General features: G+C 36.9%; 1 protein-coding gene across 1 annotated transcript; it reads left to right on the top strand.

Moving 5' to 3' along the window:
- The first annotated feature begins 2,663 nt into the window (after positions 1-2,663).
- Positions 2,664-24,673, top strand: map3k3 (mitogen-activated protein kinase kinase kinase 3). The gene is made up of 17 exons (XM_048204798.1): positions 2,664-4,040; positions 9,426-9,518; positions 12,346-12,476; positions 12,582-12,622; positions 13,021-13,120; positions 14,231-14,344; positions 14,432-14,552; positions 15,498-15,631; positions 16,615-16,688; positions 16,789-16,856; positions 16,957-17,052; positions 17,139-17,300; positions 18,636-18,784; positions 19,273-19,404; positions 20,596-20,725; positions 21,384-21,561; positions 22,773-24,673. The coding sequence occupies exons 2-17, from the start codon at positions 9,515-9,517 to the stop codon at positions 22,999-23,001; spliced, it is 1,863 nt and encodes a 620-aa protein (XP_048060755.1). The 5' UTR covers positions 2,664-4,040; positions 9,426-9,514; the 3' UTR covers positions 23,002-24,673.
- Positions 24,674-24,893: the final 220 nt, after the last annotated feature.

The raw sequence follows: 24,893 nt of genomic DNA, 5'->3' as shown, positions 1-24,893 counted from the left end.
CCCTTAGTATGGATGTTTTATTATATAAAATCTCACATTACATGACCCGATGTCTTATTTTTAACAGCTTTATCTATTTATTTTAAGTGTGATGGTGTTAAATTATACCATATGTTAAAACGAATATAAAAATATATTTTGAATAAAGACAGAACAACAAATAAGATAACAGCAGAGGGGAAATAATAATGAGATGGCTGTAATTAATTTTTATTCACAATAATCAGCATTTTCACTTAAAATTTCTATCTAAAAGTATCTTTTAATACTGAAAATAAATACTGTTACCAGATACAAATCCAAAAAATTAATAGCAGTAATTTTTGCTGAAAAATATGCTCAGGATGACAACAGTGTGAAGAGTTATGCATATGCTTTATGCATCATGTTATTCACCTAAACACAGCACCACCATCATCCAAGGTCTCCCCCTTTTTTTTTTTTTTTTTAATTTGAAAAATAAACAAATATATGCAAAATATAGGCATTAAACAAACAATATTAACAATTTACAATTCTCAGAGGGCAGACATGGATGCAAATTACAAAATGTAACAGCAACAAAGCCTTAAATGTAAAATCATGAAAGACAAGGATTAAAGAAAAAAGAGAAAAAGGTCATTAACCAACTAGTGTTGTGAACAATCTTTCTTAAATACACAAACTTAATTTGTTTGTACTCAAGGAGATTGACGTGACATTTTACTGTAGAATTGAGACCAAAGGTAAGATAATTCATTCTCATTTCCTTCACCTCTTTTAAATAATAATCACCTCTTTTAAAATATTTGTTGTTACATTTATGATCTCTAATAGACAATTTACCCAGACAAGGAGATGGGAGAGAGAATGTCACAGAGTAATGTGAAAGAATCCCTTTTACCAACAGTACAATGTTTTTTGTTGTTTTTTTGTTTTTTGGTATAGCATTTACAACTCTGTAAACTCTTTAGGATGACATACAAATCCATGTTTTAAACAAAAATCATTGTAATTGAGAACATTACCATATAGTTGTCCATCATGTCTAGGAGGGAAAAAAATGTTATATTGAACCTTGTGGTGCAAAATAAAATGATTGTTCCAAATGGTTTTTTGTGGACTAAAGTTGTGAGAAAATGCTAATTTCCAATAGTCTACAGGGGAACCTGTTGATGGAAGGCAGACAATTTAAGAGGTAATTTGGACAACTCAAAGTCACATTTAATCAAAAATACCAAGCCACCTACTTTCCCAAATATTGAAGAAGAGACAGTAAACCATAAGCTGTTTGTATTATGAAGAAATTATCTTAACCATTGAGTTTTTAAAACACTATTCATTATTTCTAAGTCAATAACATTTAATTTAAAACCAAAAATATGTTCAGTGGTTTCAATATCTCCAATATCAAATTTTGATTTGAGGAATTCTTTAGATGGTAAAACATTTCAGCTTGTTTAAACTTAGAAATGAAAGTTCACCTGCTGCCTTAAAAATGTGAGTTAATTCAACTAAACATAAGTTAACTCAAATTGAAGATAATCTTTGTCTTGACTACTTGTGAGTTGAAACAATGTATTACTTTAAGTTTAATTTTTAACTTAAAATAATGCATTGTCTTGACTATTCGGGAGTTGAAACAAAGGTTATTTTCAAGTTGAATTAACTCACATTTTTAAGGCAGCAGGTGAACTTTCATTTCTAAGTTTAACCAGCTGAAAATGTTTTACAGATTTATTATTTTAAAATGAAGTTCTTTCATTTTAGGGAGACTTGGAAAGGCAAGATAGTTCATTCTCATTTCCTTCACCTCTTTAGGGTTAAAATCTTTGAAAACATAATATCGTTTAATTCTATTTGGATGAAGTTTATCAATGAAGACACTTCTTATATATTTGTTGTTACATTTGTGATCCCTAATAAACAATTCACCCAGACAAGAGAGATTGTCACAGAGTAATGTGAAAGAATACCTTTTACTAATAATACCATGTTTTTTGGTATGGCATTTACAACATTGTAAAACTCTTTACATACAAATCCATGTTTTAAAAAAAAAATAATTGTAATTGAGAACATTACAATAGTTGTCCATCATGTCCAATATGGACATGAAAAATGTTATATTGAAACCAGTTTTCATGAAATAACGATTTGTTATGGTGCAAAATAAAAATACAAGTTTTCAGTGGACTAAAGTTGTGAGAAAATGCTAATTTCCAACTCGAGAACCTGTTGATGTAATGCAGACAATTTAAGAGGTAATTTGGACAAATCAAAGTCACAACTAATCAAAAATCCCAAGCCACCTACTTTCCCAAATACTGAAGAAGAGACAGTAAAGCAGTTTGTATTACAAAGAAATAATCTTAACCATTGAGTTTTTAAAACACTATTCATTATTTCTAAGTCAATAACATTTAATCCCCCTTCTTCGTAACTATGAACTAGATCACTTTTGTTAATATAGTGATGCTTATTTTTCCACATAATGCTACATTATTTTACTAAGTGAGGTGGGATAGCTAACGAGGAGGCTGGATAAACAGTAATTCCATTTCAGTTAACACAATTCTCCCAAAAATCCCTTTGTGTCCTCCAAGGTCTCCCTTTTGAAAGTTCACTTCTGACTCCTACGTCACAAATGTGTGCGCGGCAGTGATGCTGTGCGCCTCACGTCACCAAACATGAACTAAAGAGAGGAGAAGCGCGCCCCCGAGCGTACACCAAGTCCGAGCGCTTAACACAGTTGTCATCTTGAACGTGTTACGGAAATTACAAACGTTATACAATGCATTTTTCCACCGATGACGAGTAAAAAGAAAACCGTGAAAGCAATTTTCCCCGTGCACGGGCATTAACATGACGAACTTTCGGCTGGTTTTGAAGGAAGCGAGCGTATGGGTTCCGGTGACGAACTGCTTTTTCGCTGTCAGGAAACTCAGTGCGCTAAAGATTCATTCTAGCATCTGCTGTTTATCATCATCAACATCACAAGAATGCTTGGACTAATGTCGCCTAAAGATCTCATCTCACGCTTAATATCACCAAAAGCTCCTGAACGTCCCTCGGGGAGCGCATTTTCCGCACTTTCGCTGAGTTTTAACTTTCGCTGAGTTTTGACCGTCATCAACGGAAAGGGGAATTTGTTCTCGAAGTTCAAGTAGCCACTGACTGTAACGCGCACGCTCTTTTTTCCAGATCTTCGACAGTGTGCAGCTATCCTCATACGTTTTTCGCTTTTACTTCGGTAAAGTGGATACATGAATGCTGCTTTCACAGTCACATGCCTTCATTCATAATCATTTGTCGCGTAATAATGCGGAGAGTGTCCAATCATCGAGCTGAGGGCTCATTTTCTGGTTTATTTGGCTTTACAAAGTTGTTACGCACAGGATTAATGATCATATACGGACTGTTAGCGATTCACCGTTCACTAGAAAAGTGAAAACTGTACGTTCGTGCAGTGAGCTGGCCAGACACATCGACGAAGGGAAAAATATGCAAACCTAGCAGGAAAAGAAGCCATCAGAATTACGGAAATCCTTTCTTTTCCTCCAGTCTGCTAATACAAATGGATTTTATGTAAGCAACTCGCTTATATCTGCACCATTAGTGTTCATATGAGACATTCTAGCTTTAGCTTTTGGACGTGAAGCTTGTTATTAAGATTTATTTTGAACTCTCCATGCAGTAGTTATGCTGTCTTCACAACGCTGTCGCTTCATGAAACGTCCATATTTTATTCGTAGTCACTAGACTGCTACTTTCTCACAACATAAACGAGAGATTGCGTATTTTTGTGTATTTAAGAGGTTTCGTCTCTTGACTGGTCTGAGGAATAGGTTTTATGGATGATATGGGAGACCCTCAGGGGTCCGCGCGCCTGGAAGCGCGTTAGGAATGGCAGCGGCCTGGATATTTCTGGACAGTCATATTACATTAACTGAAGCTATTACGTTTGTCTTCACGATTTACATCGAGTTTCCGAAGACAGGACAGAAAGTGACTGAGTGAAGAGTCCCTCTCCAACTGCGTGCAGTTCACCCCAAGCTCAGGTGGGTATTTTAACTTGAGGTTCATAGATACTCGTTATTAATGCAGTATGTGTACAGCATAAACATGCTCGAGTGTTTGCAAGGTTTCAAGGTGTGTTAAGCTTTGCAACAGGTTTTGATATTGTGTTTTGGGTGGATGACAGTCTTGACTAATGAAACTGTCATGCCCATTATTTTTTCCTCATAAAATGTGCACTAAATATGCACAATAACTGGTATCTAAATGGCATACCTGTGACGAGTATCAGGTGTAAACTGATTCACTAGTGTTATTATTATTTGATTAGAAATCTCAACACTGTATGTATTAATTATAAATTATGTTTGTTAAAAAAAAAAAAGTCATAACTCAGTTCCCAGAAGTTTTCTCTTTTACCCTGCCTACGTGCTTTGGTATCAACGCTATCATATGCATGACATGCAGCAAACGAATGAATGTTTTTTTGATTAATAGTAGGGGGTGAGTGCTAAAGGTCAGTGTTTCCCAACCTTATTGAGTCTTATGGACCCCACAGCCCCATAAGGTTTAATGAAGGGGTCACATGCAACCAGAAATTGTTCATTATGCCTTAAATGATGCTGTATATCATTGCACTTGTTATACCATTTAGCAGTGACAATAATATTATTGAAGCCATGTCAAACAACCGATAGTGGAGGTGGAAAACACTTTCTAAGCACATTTATTTTGATTCATATCACTAAGGCTGTGTTCACACTGTCAGTTTTTGGGATTGACAACTGCATTTACTTACAGGTGTGAGTCTTGAAATGTCCCGTTCAAACAGCAACTTACAGTAGCATCTTAATACACTGTCTGTATGAACCTACAATGGGAGTCAAGCCCGTATTCTCTAACCTCTAACAATAGCGACAGTGACCAAAGTAATATCAAAGATGGCGACATCTATAAAACTAAAAAGTCTTTTGACACAACAAGAGTATAGTCGAATCGCAAGTTCATCCGTCAAGTCTTCATTAACTGACAGCAGCTTTTATATCTGGGTGGAGAGTGGAGCATTTGAGTCGTGCATAGAAACTGACAGGAGCAAATCTAGTGGAGAAATGTGCTCAGGTTTTCCAAGAATGCGGTTGTCACACCCGTAAATAACCATACTGTGTGTGAACGTAACGGTACTAAAGGGTTAGTTTACTCAAAAATAAAAATTATCCCATGATTTACTCACCCTCAAGGCATCCTAGGTATATATGACTATCTTCTTTCAGATGAACATGAAAATATGAAAATGAAAATATCCTGGCTCTTCCAGGCTTTATAATTGTTGTGAATGGAGCGCTGTATTTTACTGTATTTTAAGCGTAAAAAAGTGCGTCCTTCCATCATAAAACTAATCCACATGACTCCAGAGTGTTAATAAAGGCCTTCTGAAGTGAAGCGATGGGTTTTTGTAAAAAAAAAAAAAAATCCATATATTAAACTTTTGCGTTCATCAATACATCATGCGACGGTCAAAATTCACTCTTTCACTGGAACTCGCCTTGTATGCATTTCATATGGACGTTTTGCAGGAAATATCCCTTTAATGACTCAAATACAGGACTGACTATCATATTCTGCTGCTGTCTGAACGTGGCCCAAAACTAAATGATGAAACTGAAAAATGAAGATTAATCATGATGTTATTTTGATTTATTTTTAGTTCAATAAATAAACCATGTCCACTTTACTTGACCGATTAATGCATGTTTACTTCCCCAGTTTCAGATGTGACTGACAGCTTTAGTGAATATCCATGCACACACATTTTGTGTACATTTTTGGTTTCTCAAGCAAGTTTGCTACTATTGAATTGTATTTTATTCTAGATGTTAGCATTGTCCATTGAAAAACATGTTTCAGTTGACCGCTGGTGATTAAATCTATTTTACAGGTTTAACTAAGCAAAATTAAAATATATTTCCAATGCCGAGTATCCAGGGGAGCTGGTCAGGAATCACTGTTATAAATGAATAAACCATAATTACACACGTATATCAGTTAACATTTCAACAAGTACACTGGTCTTCAAATTTAGAAGTTTAGAAACTGCCTAATAAAGAATGGGCTCTGAGACCAAAGGAGCTTTAAATCAGACATTTGTTTATGGTAGATACAAGAAGGCAATATACAGAACTGACAGTCAGCAGAGTTTTTCCTATTTAGATGCATTTGCTAACTTTGTGAATGTGCTTTGCCTGTGTTGAGAAATTCCTTGACACATCTTCAGTGTCAATGTGCCTTTGCATCACAACTTTGACTGCATGGGCTACAACGTACACAGATGGTGTCAGATCTGTTTATGTATGATGTAACGTTGGTTTTTAGCCAGTTCATGACCTAGTGATAAAACACTGTCTTTTCCACCATCTAGAACAACTTGTCATCTCTACCCCAGAGCTGACAGGAACAGTTTTAGTCTAGCCACTCCAGAGTGTTGGGAAACCTAGAGTGGATTTGTGCTGTAAGCCTCTGAGTCTCTTGTACTGTAAGCCCCTCCATGAGCAAAAGCCAACATCCTCAGCGCCACAGCTGGGAAAACCAGCCACAGACTAAACAGCCGAAAATCAGGCGAGAGGTAGTTGGAGGCGGGAATGGTAAGAGAAATTGGTTGAGATTCTGGCTAGTACTGGAAAAGGGATACAAGCAAAACAATGCAGGCCCAGCTGACAGGGCCCATGGACGGCCTTCTCCTCTTTCCAGATTCCACACATACTTACCACAAGGTAATTAAGAGCAGGAGGGAAAATGAGACAGAGGAGATTAGAGACTCAGTAAAGATTGGGTGAGAAGGAAAAAGTTTTCAAAACCTTAATTCAAGGGTTCTCAATCATTTTTTGCTCCATTTTAGGTTTTCAACAGCAGACAAATAGACAGTTTTAGGGTGCTCGGTCAGTAGCTAATATCCATCCATGTTGCTTAAAATCGCAATATCGCACAAAAACAATTGACAAAGACAAAATTGTCACTTCTCAGGAAATTGGTGAAAAATGCGTATGGAAATGGAAGTTGTAGCCACTGGGGAAACCACTGTGATTCTTTTATTTGGTAAATGTGTGTCTCCATCATATACAAATCTTACAGAATCTATACGTTTTTGTTCATTTTAGGGATGTAATTTGTATGTTGGTGTTCCTATACAGCATTTATATTTACAATCTCAATTTGTTTAAAAAAAACATGGATGGAAACCCAGCTAGTGACAGATCCTCATTACAATGTGTTTACCTTCGCATCTGTTTTAGCCGACATTTTGCGTAGTGTCTTAACTCTCAAGCACAAGAAAAGCACATATCTAATCTACTGCAATACATGCTTAAAATGTTTATGCTTCAAAGTTTTGAAAATATACCACACACACATATATTCAAGTGGGTCCAACCACTAACATTTATTAGAATTTTATATATATATTCTAAATTAAATAAATTCTAATAAATGTAAAGCATGTTAGGGTTAAGAATTTGAATAGAAAAGAAAGTGAAATTGGTTTGATAGGAAAGGAACAAAAGACAGGTAGGAAACTGAGTTGGTGTTTTACAAACTGAGATTTCCCGTGGTGTGGCATCAACCCATATATTTTCAGACCTTTCATGAAGGAAAAAGCGTGCACTCTCTCATCAAACACTCTGTGGAGCATTCTGGTGAAGGTCTGTTTAACTTAGACTTGGATTTATATATATAGCGTAACGTCAGATGAAGCCGCATGCGCTCGCTGCTCGTCGAGTGTGTTCATAGGTGCAGTTGGTCAGGCCACCTGCGTGCCACTCAGGATATTTGACTGAAAGAGTACAAATGAATGATGTCTGACCTCTGTAATTTCTCTCGGTTCATTTGAAGCTGCATGACTGGAGGCGCTGAAACAAACGCAGGCATGCGCGCAAATGCTTCTTACCTCATCCGTTTGGTTAATCATTTCAGCGTTGACCATAAATATGGAAGGATGAGCAATTTTTAGCAATGTCCAGTTGCTCCCCTCTCCTCCCGTCTGCTGTAATTGGATCAAAAGAGTTTTGCAGGTCTGATGAAGTCTGGCAGTGAAGCACAGGCAGGTAATGTCATTAGGAATGACGCAGTCCTATCCAGAGCTTCGCTTTTAAAGGTCAGGATATGCTGACAGAAGCATTCTAATGAGACTTTGCTGACTTTCTAGTGTAACTATTGTCTGGCTTGTGCCTCAACAGCTCACCTGGTCTGAGTTCTTCAGCATGTGAAACTGATTTTCTTTTACATTGTATAGATTTGATAAGGCATTTTTGCATGTATTTAGTGCTGTTTTTAAGTAAAAGTAACTGAATGAAATAAGGTTTGAGTACTGATACAGATGTCCTGAGTGGATTCTGATTTATTTGTGTATATTTCAGTTATAATTTTACTTGCATATGAAAAAAAAATTTCTCTAGGCAAATGCAGTGTTTTCAACTGATTCGCAATGACGCCTGCCAGATAGTCAGCTCGGTACAAACACATTTTCACATAGGCACTCAAAATGGAGTAAATTATAAATCGAAAAAATAGAAAAAATTAAGCTGAAAATCATACTGCTTGGTAAATGAATACTATAGATCCCATGCATAACACAGAGATTAGCTGTGGTTAAATGGATTTCTTCAGAGAAATTAGTAACCTATTATGTGAAACTATAATTTGGACACCTTTGTGGTAAAGCAGTTTTTATCTTATAGGAATAACAGATAAAATCAATGATATTGTTATGGACCAAATTATCTATTACATTGTTTAGTCTTGAAAAATAAGAGAGAACTTAAGGTCAAATACAGAACATCCAATGTACAGCACAGCCATTTTGAGTCACATTCTTTTTCTTAATGTGAGCCACCTGTATTCATGGGCAAATGAAATTTGGAAATATTACAGTGATAGTGTTTATAGAGAGTATGGCATTGTTGAGAGGGGCTTTTATGGCTGGAATCAAGCCTGTGGAGCTGAAATCTGGCCATTTTTAAATGGTAAATATTTCCCTCTGCTTATTTCCCCTCGACTGGAAGGTTTGTGCCAGGTTCCTCAGTGCCAGCAGGGATCAGGTTACAGTCCTTCAGGTCTCGCATGCACTAACATGCGTGCACAACACATACTCTCACCATCCCTTTACAAACGTTAAACATTCCACATTTTCCTGCATTTTAGATGGGGGTTTTTGTGCATCTGGCATCAGTACATTTTAATGTGTTAAATATGCTATTAAAATATTTTTGTAGATGAAAAGCCCCGAGGTATGATGATGTAATGCGTAATTGTCATCGTTGTGGTGGTGTTGACTGATATCATTGTTTGTTGGCTCAGATTACATTTGTTTTGTTAGGGTGGTAAGTTACAGATGATGACTGATGAGTTTCTATGTAACCTGAATATTGTTCCATTTCTAGGCCATTGATGGGTGACACTAGAGGACGGGGTGTGTGAGGACCTTCAATCCTGAACTTCAATCAATAGCACTCACATTCATACCGGCAAAATGAGTAAGTCCTCATGTTTTTTTTATTTATTTATTTATTTATTTATTTATTTATTTTTTTATCGTATGTCAGGAATCGCCAAAAAGTCTTCAATTATTGCTTGAACTCAAATAATTTTTTATGAAAAATAGAGAAAATTAAAAAATATACAATAGTAGGATAATTTCATCCAAAGATAAAGTTAAAAAGCTAAAGCCTGGCTAGATGTTTAATTGTCTCTCACTCATTAAAATGTACACAACTGTTCAGAAGTTTGGGGTCAGTAAGATTTTGTAATGGTTTTGAAACAATTCTCTTATATTCTCACCAGGACTGCATTTAATTGATCAGAAATACAGTAGAAACAGTAATATTGTCAAATATTATTACAGTTTAAAATAACTTTTTTAAATGTAAATGTATTTTAAAATGTAATTTATTCCTGTGATGGCAAAACTGAATTTTCAACATCATTACTCCAGTCTTCAGTGTCACATGATCCTTCAGAAATAATTCTAATATCCTGATTTGCTGCTCAATAAACATTTATTATCAATGTTGAAAACAGTTCTGCTGTTTAATATTTTTGTGAAAACTGTGGTGCATTGTTTTTGGGACTTTTAAATGAATAGAAAGTTTTTGTAAGTAAAAGTATTAATTTTTTTGAAAAAATCTTATTGACCCCAAACTTTTAAACAATAGTGTAAAATGATTATGTACAAGTGTGTGACAAGTTTTACAAGTTGTACTTCAATCTGAAGGCGACACTGACAGTTTTTTTCATTTTTATACTGTAAAGCTGCTTGCTTTAAAGCAATCAATTGTACAGAGTGTGATATAAATAAATGTGACATGACTTGACTGGAGAGCTGAATTGGAGTGCAAACATATCCACATTGCTATGATCAGATGCTTTCTTAATTGCTGTTTTCTCACCGCTGTCATTTTTGTTGTTTATTTTGTTATTGAGAGGACAGTGTGCAGCACATATTTACATATTCATCTAATTGGATGCCGTTGAAATGTTCGCTAACGGCATACCACTGAAAAGGTTTTTCGGTGTTCTCTTTACCCCTAAGCAAAGAACGAAAAAGTATATCAGGGCCTTCATAAATGACAGACAAGCTGTTGTTGAGCTGGAAACACTGGGACGTCTGGAATTAAAAGGCTGTTGGGAGATGTTTAAAGAGAGAAAGAGGGAAACATGGAGACTGACAGTGATACTTATGGCCTCACTGGTGACATGAAACTCAGATATTCACCAGTTGAGTGGTTGAGTCTTTTGCTTGGATTTATCTGCCATGTTCTAACCCAGGTTTCCCAGTATTAGTGGGTAGACGAGGCTTCTCTGTTTCTCCCCCTCTCAGGAGGTGTGTGAAGTCCATCCAAACAACACACTGCGAATATTTTCCCTTCTTGAGTGAGCTTAGCCAAGACACGGCTCATTCTTACATCAAACATGAGAACAGAGATCTCGAAAACACGGTCATCTTCCTCTCTAAGGCTTCACTGCACTGACGCAGGTCTAGTCATCTAACTGTGTGTGTTTATTCAGAAAGGAGAGCAGAACATCCTCTCAGTTCCTCTGCACCTGTGCTGTTACTGAATAGCAAGTTTATAGTTTCTGCAACATAATCTCTGTTTAGTTTAAAAAAAAGCAATAAGCCACTCAAGGACATTCATTATAATGAGTGACCGCAGTTAAGGGTCAGCCACAAATTGATTTCACTTTCGATTTTAGTTTGTTTGATAGATACTTTGCCAAAGCATCTGGCATAAAACACAATGTTAGAGACCTTTAATGCTAAGAGGAGAGGAAAAAATATTCTCAGTTCATTATGAAGCTGTGGCGGGACAGATTAGACAGTGGCTGGCTGCTAGACTCTAGGTAATTCATGGGAAACACTGCATATCATATCATTTGGTATGAGAGATTTTTTATGAGAGATTTTTCATCTGTATTGACTGATAATTTTTTGGCAACATTTTAGTATGGGAAACAATTCTGCCTTTTAACTAGTTGCTTATTAGCTTGCATATTGGCTGTTTATTAGTACTTTTAAAGCACATATTAATGCCTTATTCTGCATGACCATATTCTACATCCCTAAATAAGGTAGCCCCTTACCTAAACTTAAACGTTACAACAACTACCTGACTAACTATTAATAAGCAGTAAATTAAAAGTTTATTGAGGCAAAAGTTGTAGTTAATAGTGAATATGTGCCCTACAGACAACAGGTATATGCCGTTATTGCTGTTTTCTGTGTTTTTGAAGTAAATATGTTTACGCGGCTTTTTAAAAATGCCGGGTACCGATGTTTGACATTTTAACATTTAAAACAAGTGATTTTAGTTTTTAGTGTTTTTGTGTAAATTATTTTATTAATTTATCTAGACAAAATGGTATAGAATTTTAATATCAAGCATTTATTGGTATCGGCCATAACCAAAGTCCCTTTCAAAAAAAAGTATTCACTCGGCGGCCATATTTGCACACCTCCAGGCAGCTATTTTGTGCATCCAAGACCTATCTACTTGCACAATCTCAAGAACTGCTTGCCGAAGTCACAATTAAATAAAATATTTTAAATCAGCAACAAAATCTGACATGAACTGTCTCATAAATGTTGTTTCTTATGCTCAAATAGTGTTAAAAAAAGCTTATTTTTCAGGCTAAATCCGCCAATGTGCATGTGCAGTCCTTAGCACGCGTCTCAGAACTGTTTCTAAAGCATCCGGAGCTTTTAACAGCAGCTGCAGTGTAATATGAGTGTGCTGTCTTTGTATATCTAAAGTCTTTGCCATAACATGATTATCTGCTAATCGGTATCTCTGTCTTTCTCCCCAGATGAGAGACAGGCTCTCCATTCAATTATGAAGGATCTGGTGGCCCTGCAGATGACCAGGCGCCAGCCGGTGTCCACTTATGACACGGCAAAACCTAAACCTGTCAACACTGCCAGCTCCTCCAACAGAATGGTAATACACATACATACAGGAGAAACCGTGACCTTGTTTCTCCTATATGACCCTGACATGACCTCCCCTTTTTTTTTTTCTCTCTCTCTCTCTTTCGCTCTTCAGGAGGATGTCAGGATTAAGTTTGAGTTCAGTGGTGAAAGAAGGTAAATTTAAGTTTCTTTTCTACTGGAATGTGCATTGTGTGTGTGTTAAAATGAAAGTAATGATCAAATAGCAATGCAAACACACATAAAACAACATGTACAGTAGCGTTTTTGATTTTGAGAGATTACATACAGTTACACACAGGCAAGCTCTCTCTCAGCTCTCAGACTGGTAACGCAGTGGAAAGGGAAAGGACTGTGGTTTGTCTTTGGCTGCCTGGACAGACCACAGCTATGCTAGGTGTGCTCGTAGGAATGTGTGCACTCTGCAGATCCGACTGTGTGTTTGACTTGACTTGCTGGCTCGGATTACACATCTAAAGAAATCTCAGCATCCTGTTTAATGTCCCCCCCTCTGTGTGCGTGGCGTGTGTGTATGTTTATATATGTTTGTATAGGATTCTGATGTTTGGGCGGCCTGTGCAGTTTGAGGAAGTCCAGCAGAAAGTCAAAACATTCTTCGGTCAGCAGTTAGACCTGCATTATATGAATAATGAGGTATTGATTCACATTCAAATGCACTCACTGACACTCACTTATGTCTGGTCACCAAAAATACTCAGTACTTTAATATCCCCTTTTTTAGTCCTATTTCTTGGGAAGATTTAATTTTGTGTATCATTTTGTAATAAAGAATTCATCAGACTGATTCACTACAGCTCCTAAAATGTATAAGTCTTTTGAACAATTCATTTAAAGCATCGGAAACTAGGGCCACGTACACACTGTTAAGTTTCAGGAGTGACAACCGCATTTAAATGCGGGAGTGTGTCCCCTAAATTATTGTTCCATGTGTGTACGGAACATGACTCACTCCCGAAACAGCGATGATTGACACCACGGTAAGGAAAGCAACATTCTGTCTTCGCGCATGTTTGGTATATAGACTAAAGTTATAATACAGTGACCAAAAACTTGCTGAGTTTTTTATCTAAAGCACAGTTGACTGAGCCCTTGTGTTTGTTTATGCTTAAAGGCTGATTCACAGAGCGGTGTTGCCATGTCCACTTATTATAAGCATTTTTGGGGTTGTTGTTTAAGCTTGGCTCAAACAGTCATCAAGTTTATGGAGTTTTTAAAGAGAGCAGGTGTGTGTCACCATTAAGCATTTACATTTATTTAGGTTTTTTATGGGCTTGTGCTTGTTCTTGTTCGCAGATTTGCTTGCAGATCTGGCAACATGAGTCAGACTCATACCGCTTCTCTGTGATTTCTTGCACCACACATACAAACGAGAGATACATCCCTGATGGACGTTAAAATACTCTCTCATATCTCTTGTTGTACGTCGTTAACAACTAGTTGCTCAGTTTGGTTCTGTACACTGCGTAAATGCAGTTGTCACTATTAATGCTGTTGTAGAATTCGGTTGTCACTCCTGTAAATTACTGAACTCTTGGTGTACATAACAGGATTGAGCAGCTGCAGTGTGTATGTGGCCTAAGAGTCATTTGCTCATGAATCGGACTACACTGCAGCGGTTGGACAGGAAACTGATATTAACATCAGTTAATATGTTTTAAACTTTTTTCCCCCCTTTTAGCATTCAGGCAGCTCTACTAAATGTATATATTAAGTATATGTTTGCACATGTGTTTGTGCACACAGCTATCCATCCCCCTGCGTGAACAGGACGACTTGGATAAAGCCATCGATCTGCTGGACCGCAGCTCAAACATGAAGAGCATCAAGATCATGCTGCTGACACAGGAACAAAGCAATGTGAGATTTACAATTAATATATGTTAATATGAACCACTTGAATTTGGAAAGAAGACAGATGCTTAATATGCACATCTGTGTGTGCAGGCCTCCTCTCCATCTCATCACACAGTCAGTAAGCAGGTTCGCATTAAAACGTCTCAGTCCACCGGTGATGTCAGCACTGCCTACCAGTCCTCAGAACCCAGAGGACGCCACCACTCCACCAGTGAGTTCACACACACACACACACACACACACACATGCAAACGCACTACTGCGCATAATGAAAAACCACTTTGCCTTTCTTATCAATCTTCTTGCCCTGGTCTTTTTCTCTCTCATACACTTTCATTCTCTCTCTCTCTCTCTCTCTCTCTCTCTCTCTCTCTCTCTCTGTTGTTTCTCTGACTTCCTCTGTGAGCAGTGGGTCCTCTTCCTTTTCCTGTCCACCATCACTGGCTGCTCCACAATGGCTTGCTGGCTTCTAGCCAATCAGATTGCGAGACACTATTAGCATGGTGGGCCAATGGCCTGTTGTAGAGATAGTGTGTATTTTAGGGGGGAGGGGAGGTTGTTACAGCTTGTAAGGGTGTCTGGAGAAAAGCGTGAACTCTTTGAGGCTCTGTGACTGGAGGAAAAAGACGTTTGTTTATACTTTCCTTCAGTCTCATGATTCAGCTGTTCTGCTTTTAGACCATGCCCTTGTCTCACAGTCTATCATGTAACATGGGACTTTTTTATTCCGTATTTTCTTTGAGCTCAACATAACCTACTGTCTGATTACATCACGCAGCCTGTATGAGCATGTAAGTCTGACAAGAAGGCCATAGCTGAAATAAAGTTATTCAGATGCTTTATTTGACAACTGCGTTAACGACAGTTTGCAAATATAATTGAAAATAATATAAAAATTAATGTGTATGAATTGTAAGGTGTCAATTTTCAAAGTAATTATGCTATTTTTTCTTTCTTGCTAAATCACTGTACTGACTGAAAGGAAACCAAAATACAACAGTGAATTGAACATTATGCGAATAAAAATAGTGTGTGCACTCTCAATCTCACATCACAACATTGACTGAGATATGTGTACAGTAAGACCAGATAAATATCTTCAATTGTTGAATTATTAGTTTTAACATTTTATGTCTTTTGTCTTGTCGTTACGTAGGTTCTCAGAACACTGGGCGAAGTTCTCCACCCCCTGGTTATGTTCCTGAGCGGCAACAGCGAATCGCACGTCAGGGATCTTACACCAGCATCAATAGCGAGGGCGAGTTCATACCTGAAACCAGCGACCAGTGTGTGAGTTCAAAGACACGTGCACAAATATGTCAGATTGTCAGAGTTGTGTCAGAGTTTGAGACGTATTCATTGTGCTGTAAAGCAGAATTATAATATATATGAATATAATATAATTATGAAATTACTACCATTCAAAAGTTTGAAGTCGTTTGGACAGAAATATTGAAAAATATTATTACAATTTAAAGTTACTTTTTTCTATTTTAACATGTAATTTATTCCTGTGAAAGGTGAATTTTCAGCATCATTACTCCAGTCTTCAGTGTCACATGATCCTTCAGAAAGCATTCTAATATGATGATTTGCTGCTCAAGAAACATTTTGTATTAATATCACATTTGAAAATACATTTTTTTTTTCATAAAATTTCTTTGATTTAATAGAAAGTTCAAAAGGACAGCATTTATTTGAAATATGTTTTTGTAACATTATAAATCCCTTTACTATCACTATTGTTTAGTTTAATGTGTCCTTGCTGAATAAAAGTATTATTATAAATAAAAAAATACAAATAAAACAATTCATGACCCCAAACTTTTGAACGGGAGTGTACTTGTATAAAAAAATATATCTATTCTATTCTATTCTATTCTATTCTGTTCTGTTCTGTTCTGTTCTGTTCTGTTCTATTGATTTACATTATACTTATTACATTATATACCCTCCATATGCCGTGTCAGTTTCTATAAGTCCTGGATATTACACTCCATCAAATCATGGAAATTTGGAATTTGGTAACATGCTAACTTGTGCAATTACTGTCATATATACATTGGTATCTTGCATATTCTTGCAGTCGGTATGTGTTGAAAAGTTGATTTCAAGTACTGTATAGAAAAGGTGTCAGGGTTACCTTGAAACGGTGAGATGTTCCCATTGAAATGCCACATTCTGCAACTGGTGTAAGAGCTCTGTGAGAGAACAACTACTCATCTAGTGTGCCATCTGAGTGCATTTAACTTATAATTCACGTGTATTTAAAGGTGCTGGATCCTTGGAGCAGTGCAGAAAACTCAGTGTCCGGCAGCTGTCAGTCACTGGACAGCAACTCTGACAGGTGAGGAGGAGGATACAGTCAGAAATGTATTTGAATGATACTGTAATTGTAAGCGCCTGCCACTGTTATTTTGCTTTTATTGGCGTCTCTTGTTTCGTAGCCCCTCACTCAGGAAACCTCGTACTCACAGGGTTAAGAGTTACCCTGACAACCGACAAGACTGTGCAGGTGTGTGTCAATATAGATGCTGCTGCAATCAGTACATCAATTGATAAAGTTCTGCAGATCTGCTATTACATTGACACAATCGTCCGTTCTCCTCTTTTAGACCGGGAAAACCATGCATATGATAAGATTGTGGGTAAGGGAGGGACGTACCCTCGCAGGTATCATGTGTCCCTCCATCATAAAGACCACAGTGAAGGTACGATACGCTCAAATTTATGAAGGATACTCACACACTCCAGGTCCTCCCATGTCATATTTTAAACAAATAATGCTGCTCCCCAGGTCGACGGACATTTCCACGGATCCGTCGTCCCCAGGGAAACTTGTTCACATTGGTTCCATCACGGCGATCACTGAACGGCAGCGAGGAGAGTTTGGGGAGCTGGCAGTTGGTGGATACTCAGTCCAGACTCCGCCCACAGGACCGCCCAGTCCCTCATAAGTGTAAGTGGGATATTGTTTGTGATGTTGTAGATTATGGTAGTGTTTATAAGCATTTTAAAACTGCTTTGATGTATTTAAATGGGTTCTATTATGCCATTTTATGAAGTCTTGATTTTGTTTTTAGGGCATACTAGAATAGTTTTTCATGCTTGATTGTTCAAAAAATTATTTTTCTCATATTTTACATTATTACAGCATCTCTTACAGTCTGTTTAGTTCCTGCTTCAATGAAGGCCCTCCATTCAAAATAAGAAATGTGCTCTGATTGGTTAGCTGGCCCAGTGTGTTGTGATTGGTGAACCGCTAAGAGCGTGTTCTGGAAATATTACGCCCTTTACCATAACTGCCAGTTTCATCTCCTCAGGTGCAAATCTTATGGATGGCATCAATTTCAAACCAATTTTTTGGTTTTTCAGGTTTTCTGAGTTTGAGAGTGGTTTGATTTTTGTTTTGTAGTTTTCTTTTACATTGTAGATAAGATGTTATACACCAATTTATCATGAAATTTGTCGGAAAACTATGGTAATACAAACAGTAATCAATCACAAAACCACTGTTAAATTTCCAAAGGGGCGGTGAAGAATCTTACAAAAGTAAGAGCTTACCAAAGCTACAGTAAACACTACATCAGCACTGTAATGTTAGCTTGCAGGCTAGCAGAGCCAAACAGCTTTGTCATTTGTTTACAACGTAGCAACAACAAAGTTGGAACTGTTAATACAAAACACAACAGCAAATATTAAAACATACTTACAGGTTGTGTTCCATAAACAAACGATTGTCCCAACAAAGTGGGAACTGCTCCGTCTTTTTGTTTGTAGTCGGCATTATACTCTTTTAGGTTCTGGAAGCTGTCCTACGTAAATTCACAGATAAACGTTGGGGTTGTAATGTTCAGGAACAATGTTATAAATTATTTTGTAAGTTTGTCCGCCTAAGAAAGGAGCTTGGGGGGGGGCGGGCGGCAACACTCTTCGTCTTCTCTAGGCCTCACCCCATTTTTTGCATATTCCATGGGTGGGGATTATTTAAATAAGTAACATTGTGACTTCACAAAACCTCGGAAAAGAGCATTGGAGTCCAAACAAGCCATTAATTGTAGTTCTTGAAAAGGGTTTTCTGTTCAATAAAATATCCTCCTTTGGAGTGATTGTAAACTTGCAGATGTTTTTCATGCTCAAACAGCATCATTACATGCTAACTAAAGTTGAAAAAGTGAAAAAGCATAATAGGACCCCTTTAAAATGTATGAATTTGTGTGAAATTGTCAATTTATTTGTTTCATTCAGCCAATCATTATTGTGTCTTCATAATGTGTCATGTGCATGTGTGCAGCCCCTACAGCTCCAGTGACATGGCGCAGGGGGAAGTTGCTGGGTCAGGGTGCTTTTGGAAGAGTTTATCTGTGCTATGATGTGGACACAGGCAGAGAACTTGCAGCGAAACAGGTTCATTTTGACCCTGCCAGTCCAGAGACCAGTAAGGTACACTGCACATAGTTATTTTATTTTATGTTGCATTTTTTCTTTCTATTTTTTCTCTTCTTTTCTCTTCATGTTTTTTCTTTTCTCTTGATTTGTCTCTCTCTTTCTTTCTCAAACTTTCCCCCCACTCTTTAAATGCTTTCCTGTCTGCCATTGCAAAAACATGCACTGTCGCTTCCTGTATCTGTGTGTGATTGTGTGTGTTGGCCAGAGGGGGGTTTTGAGGCGAGGGGAAGTGGGGTAGTCTAACAACGCATTTCTCGTTGATCATGCCCTCACTTGACACAAACACACAATTGTTCACACAATGAAAAACTAAGCGCTTCCAGTATGTTTGTGCTTTCTTAATCACTGTTGAGCTTTAGTGTGTTGTGGTTTTATATTTTTTCAGTTGATCTTCCACCTACATGCTCAGTCATCTCACTCATACTCCCTCTGGTCACAGCTCAGCTGTGGTTGTGTCATGACTCTTGCCCCCCTTTCTGCAGGAGGTGAGCGCTTTAGAGTGTGAGATACAGCTGTTGAAGAACCTGCATCATGAACGAATTGTCCAGTACTACGGTTGCCTTAGAGACCACAATGAGAAGACCCTCACCATTTTCATGGAGTATATGCCCGGGGTGAGTCTGGAAGAGCATTGGGACATCAAGTGCTCGGAAAGAAATAAGGATTAGACTTGTTTATGGAAAATTCTGTAATTCCATTTTCCTCATGTTGTTCCAAACCTGTATGCTGTTTTCCATGGGTCCCATAAAAAGAATCTTTTTCATAAATCTTTTTCATAGATCTTTACAGTTCATAGTGACCACGGGGTGTCATGCTCTAAAATGAATGAAAAAAAAAGTCCACATGACTTCTGCACTATATACTACAATTCAAAGGTTTGGGTGGTAAGATTTTTTTTTAATGTTTTGAATGTAGTCTACTGCCCACCCATGTATTTAATAATAATAAAAAAACAGTAAAAACGGTAATATTGTGAAATATGTTTACATTTTAAAATAACTGTTTTCTATTTGAATATATATATATATATATATATATATATATATATATATATATATATATATATATATATATATATATATATATATATATATATATATATATATATATATATATATATATATATATATATATATATATATATATATATATATATATATATATATATATATATATATATATATATATATATATATATATATATATATATATATATATATATGTGTATATATATATATATATATATATATATATATATATATATATATATATATATATATATATATATATATATATATATATGTGTTTTCTATTTGAATATTTCAAAATGTAATGCTGAATAAAAGCATTAATTTCTTTAAAAAAAAAATCTTACTGACCCTGAACTTAACTGGTTGTGTATATTTATATTTACACTGTTTTTATATATGCGTTTATACATTTTTATATTATCTATATACATTTTCGGAAGCCATATGATGGCTTTTTGTGAGAAATGAACCAAAAGTATTATTCATTGATCTGAGGCTTATGCACCTCTGCTGCAACTCTCGAATCAAATATCATATGAGAAGAGAACTATGTAAACAACTACTTTTGTGTTCCAGTAAAACAAATAAAAAATGAACAGCGAACAGTGTTGGAATGACATGAGGGTGAGTAATCGATGACCTTTTCATTTCAATTTTTATTATCGCTCTAATGGTATTTTTTTTATTGTAAAGGTTGTAATGTGTCATCACACACCGCAGTCATGATGTAGAGTTCAGTGTGACTCACTGGTGCTGTGGTTTTTGCCCCTTTAGGGTTCAGTCAAAGACCAGCTAAAGGCCTATGGGGCTTTGACGGAGAATGTGACGCGCAAGTATACGAGACAGATTCTGGAGGGCATGTCCTACCTGCACAGCAACATGATCGTCCACAGGGACATCAAAGGTACAGCCTCACATATTAGAGCGCACATAGTCAAAAACTAATACTTTTTTTTGTAACAATCAGCTATGTGAAACAAGTGTATTATGTAAAAGTTCAATTTGTTGGTAAATTTACACTGCTGACCATTGGGGAAATTTATTCTGCAGGAAATGTGTCAAATGTGACCCTAGACCACAAAACCAGTCATAAGGGTCAATTTTTTGAAAGCTGATGAGTAAATAAGCTTTCCATTGATGTATGGTTTGTTAGGACAGGACAATATTTGGCTGAGATACAACTATTTGAAAATCTGGAATCTGAGGGTGCAAAAAAATCAAAATATAGAGAAAATCTCCTTTTAAAATTGTCCAAATAAATTTTTGATATATTTATGGTAGGAAATTTACAAAATATCTTCTGGGAACATGATCTTTACTTACTATCCTAATGATTTTTGGCATAAAAGAAAAATCATTAATTTTGACCCATACAATGTATTGTTGGCTATTGCTACAAATATACCTGTGCTACTTATGACTGGTTTTGTGGTCCAGGGTCACATATTTGAATAGTAATACATAGCAAATCTAAAAAATAGCCATATAACAAGAGCAACAAGAGCTTTCGGTCCATTGCATGTTATCTGCTCTCCCTGGTCACTTTCCTCCGGTGCATTCAGGTGCAAACATCCTGCGAGATTCAGCCGGCAATGTGAAGCTGGGAGATTTTGGTGCCAGTAAGCGGCTTCAGACCATCTGCATGTCCAGCACTGGGGTCCGTTCTGTTACCGGTACACCGTACTGGATGAGCCCAGAGGTCATCAGTGGAGAGGGGTATGGCCGGAAGGCAGACGTTTGGTGAGAGCTGTTTTTTTTATTATTATTATTGATTGTTTATAAATAAAAACTTATTCTTTATGAGGTGAAATTTTAAGACATAGTCCCCGGACAAGGCTTAAGCTAGTCCCAGACTAAAATTCATGTTTGAGCTGTTTTAACTGAAAGAAACTTCCACTGACATATCTTAAAATGTCAGTGCCGTTGTTTTGTCTCAAGATGCACAACAGTAATGCTTTTTTTCCTAATGCACGTTTATAAAAGATACTTGACCTAATTGAACTGAATTCTAATCCAGGCTTAATCTAATCTCTGTCTATGAAACCGGGCCAGAGAGTATAAGATTCTGGCATTTTGCTTTAGAGAAAAATGTGCATGCTTTGGAAAAGCATTTTCCATCTTCAATCATGGGAACCTAAAAGCTGCATATTTTCAAAATCTCATCTTACTAGAGTGAGAAAAGCAGCTGGAATTTATGGAAGAGAATGTTGCTTGCAGTTATATAAATGGCAACAAATTTGCACCGTTTAGATGAGCTTATCTAGTTCAAGTCGCTTTTTTACTGTAAATTGTTTATTAAGCAGACATGATTGTGATCTGTGTTGTGGAGAGTTTAAAAAAAGCAACATTCTGTAAATATTAAGAACCTGTTTTTAACATGCCAAAGAAAAACTAATTAAAATGGGGAAAAAAAAGAACAGGCCTATTTTAAATCCTTAAGAATTGCACATATTTTCATTCAGTGGGAGTGGCTCAGGGATTCCCCGACATAAACTGATTGGAAGGTCTCCTGTCAGGTCAGGGGAGCATTATGATTGGCTGAAAGTCAGCTCAGAAGGTTTGTGGTTGTCTGGGTCTCTAGATAGTCCACTCTAGCATATAATACTGCAAAAGAAAACAAGAAAAGAAAACATTCTTGATAAGTATTTTCATCTTATTTTACAATTAAAAATGTCTTTAAATATCCATAAAACTTATTAGGTTTAATAAAATTACTTGAAGCTAAAATATAAAGATTTAAATTATAATAATATTCTAAAAAATAACTCTTAATTTAACAATCAATCAAAATGTATGAGATAAATTTAACATATATACTCTGAAACACCTGGAATCTATAACTTTACTGAACAATTAACAAACAGTACTTGACAACATGTGGCATGTTAAATAAACAATATCATGTGACCTCACGGGGGTCATTAATCTTAAACTGTATGTTGTGTGAACAGGAGTCTTGGCTGCACTGTGGTGGAGATGTTGACAGAAAAGCCCCCTTGGGCTGAATACGAGGCCATGGCGGCCATATTTAAGATCGCCACTCAGCCCACCAACCCCCAGCTGCCCTCTCACATCTCCGAGCACACGCGGGACTTCCTCCGCTGCATCTTCGTGGAGGCCAAATACCGGCCGAGTGCGGAGGAGCTGCTCAGACATCCCTTCTCTCAGATCTTGTGCTGAGGAGGCCCATCGAGCTGCTTCAACTGGTTAAAACCCCCCAGAGGAACCAGGTTCCCTTTTCAAAAAACATTTACGAGTGCGATAAGCTCAGTTACAAAGGCAATCTAGGTTTCCAGAGCATGTGACCTGCCAGCACCCAATCAGCTGTTGCCTGGATTAGGTCATAAAACTGGTTAATTCTCTATCAGTTTAAAATGTGATGTCTCTGTGACAGCAGGGGGCGCTACAGGACTTTCATGCTGCACACACTCTTTACTTCAGGAATAAACAGGTTGACGGTGTCACAGGATGAGCAGATGCAACAAACATGATACTGTTTGAGCTGCTTCAGACTGGACTTTTTATTACAACAACTGCCAAATGTGCCTTCTGAAGCCAACAGGGTCTGAATCTCCTTGAATGAGGTTTTCAGACATCAAGAATGTCTCCTAGTAATGAATGTTTCATACAGTCCACAGCAGAGTTGAGAAGTCAGTGTTTTACAAGCCATTTTCCTGGGATCTCCATGTGCGCCTATTGTCTCTGACTACAGGCACTTAGTCAGTGTTGAAGGAAACATAATAATTGTCTCATTTTGTTCCTGCCTCAGATGAATGAGGGTCTTGCGCACGTCAGTCTCGAACGCTTTGAATTTGTGGTTAATCTTATATTTTGATTAATCTTTATAGAATTGCACTTCCTTGATTTGTCGTTTGTAAGAAGCGTTTTAGTCTGTTACAGAAAGCTGTTACTCTCTTTTTTTGTCTTGAGGGTCAGGGCATGAGGTTATAGTGTTATATGCTCTTTGGACAAAGCGTAATACGTAGTTTTGTACCGCCGTAGTGCCTTATGGTGTCCTGTAGAGAGCAGCAGTACAGTACTTAAGATGCAGCTAATCTCACCAGTAGTCTTCCCATAGTGATGAGATGTTAAATTGGGAATCTCGTAAGGTGTTTTATCGGTTATTTTGGGTATGGCGAGATATTGAGAGCACATTAAGATGTATATTAGTTTTCTCTCCAGCCCAGCCAAAGAAAACGAATCAAGAAAGTGTTGTGCCTTAAGTGTCGTATGGCAGTATATCGGACTCATTTGGATCAGATGCACTTTTATTAAATGAATGTTGAATTTACCAAATTGTTCATTTGTTACACAGAATGTGAAGCCTTTTTCACTTTTATTTATATCCCATTGTTCTGCCATTTTATATACGAGTATATATATATGTATATGTATAAATCTATTTTTATATAGTGACTCTGAACTGAGTTATGCTTTTAGGAACAGAAGATGAGTTAGAAACAAGAATTGTAAAAGCAGCTGGTTTTGCAGAGACTACAACATGATTTTACATGTGTTTATTTCTGGCTGGAAATTGAGCTCTGGCGAATTTATGCCGCGCCTGATCTGTGCAAGTCACAAGTCCTCTGTACTCACGTTTTTTAAAGTGTTTATTGTGTGTGTGTGTGACTATTTCTGTTTATCCGTCTGCTTTTTCCCCTAAGGATATTGGAGAGAATCTCATGCAGACAGGATTTTAATGCAGGTTGTTACAGGAAGTGACCAGTGCCATGAATCATTCTCAGAAATACATGTACACACAGATATTCACATTTGCTGCCACTTAGGAATGACTTGCACAGATATGTATTTACCTTTATGTATTCAGAGTTGCCGTGTTAAAGGTGTAAAAGAAAGATTTTAGAAAGAAAGAAAGTAAGAATGGTTTAAAGGTTGATGTACACTACCGTTCAAAGTTTGGGGTCAGTTAGTGTTTTGTAAAATAAGTTAATATTCAGCAAGGATGCATTACATTGATCAAAAGTGACAGTAAGACATTAATAATGTTACGAATGGTTTCTATTTCAAATAAATGCAGAAAAAAATGTAACAGTTTCCATAAAAAAAAAATA

Source organism: Megalobrama amblycephala, linkage group LG1 (assembly GCF_018812025.1).
Source record: "Megalobrama amblycephala isolate DHTTF-2021 linkage group LG1, ASM1881202v1, whole genome shotgun sequence".
In the NCBI taxonomy this organism is placed as follows: domain Eukaryota; kingdom Metazoa; phylum Chordata; class Actinopteri; order Cypriniformes; family Xenocyprididae; genus Megalobrama; species Megalobrama amblycephala.
Note: the sequence above shows the minus strand (reverse complement) of the source record. Positions and strands in the feature narration are given on the sequence as shown.

What these genes read in the sequence shown, in the direction of transcription:
- map3k3 (XM_048204798.1), top strand. An exon ending in CGTCCACAGGGACATCAAAG is followed by an intron (nt 20,726 to 21,383) that starts GTACAGCCTCAC and finishes CGGTGCATTCAG; the next exon opens with GTGCAAACATCCTGCGAGAT. An exon ending in GGCCGGAAGGCAGACGTTTG is followed by an intron (nt 21,562 to 22,772) that starts GTGAGAGCTGTT and finishes TTGTGTGAACAG; the next exon opens with GAGTCTTGGCTGCACTGTGG.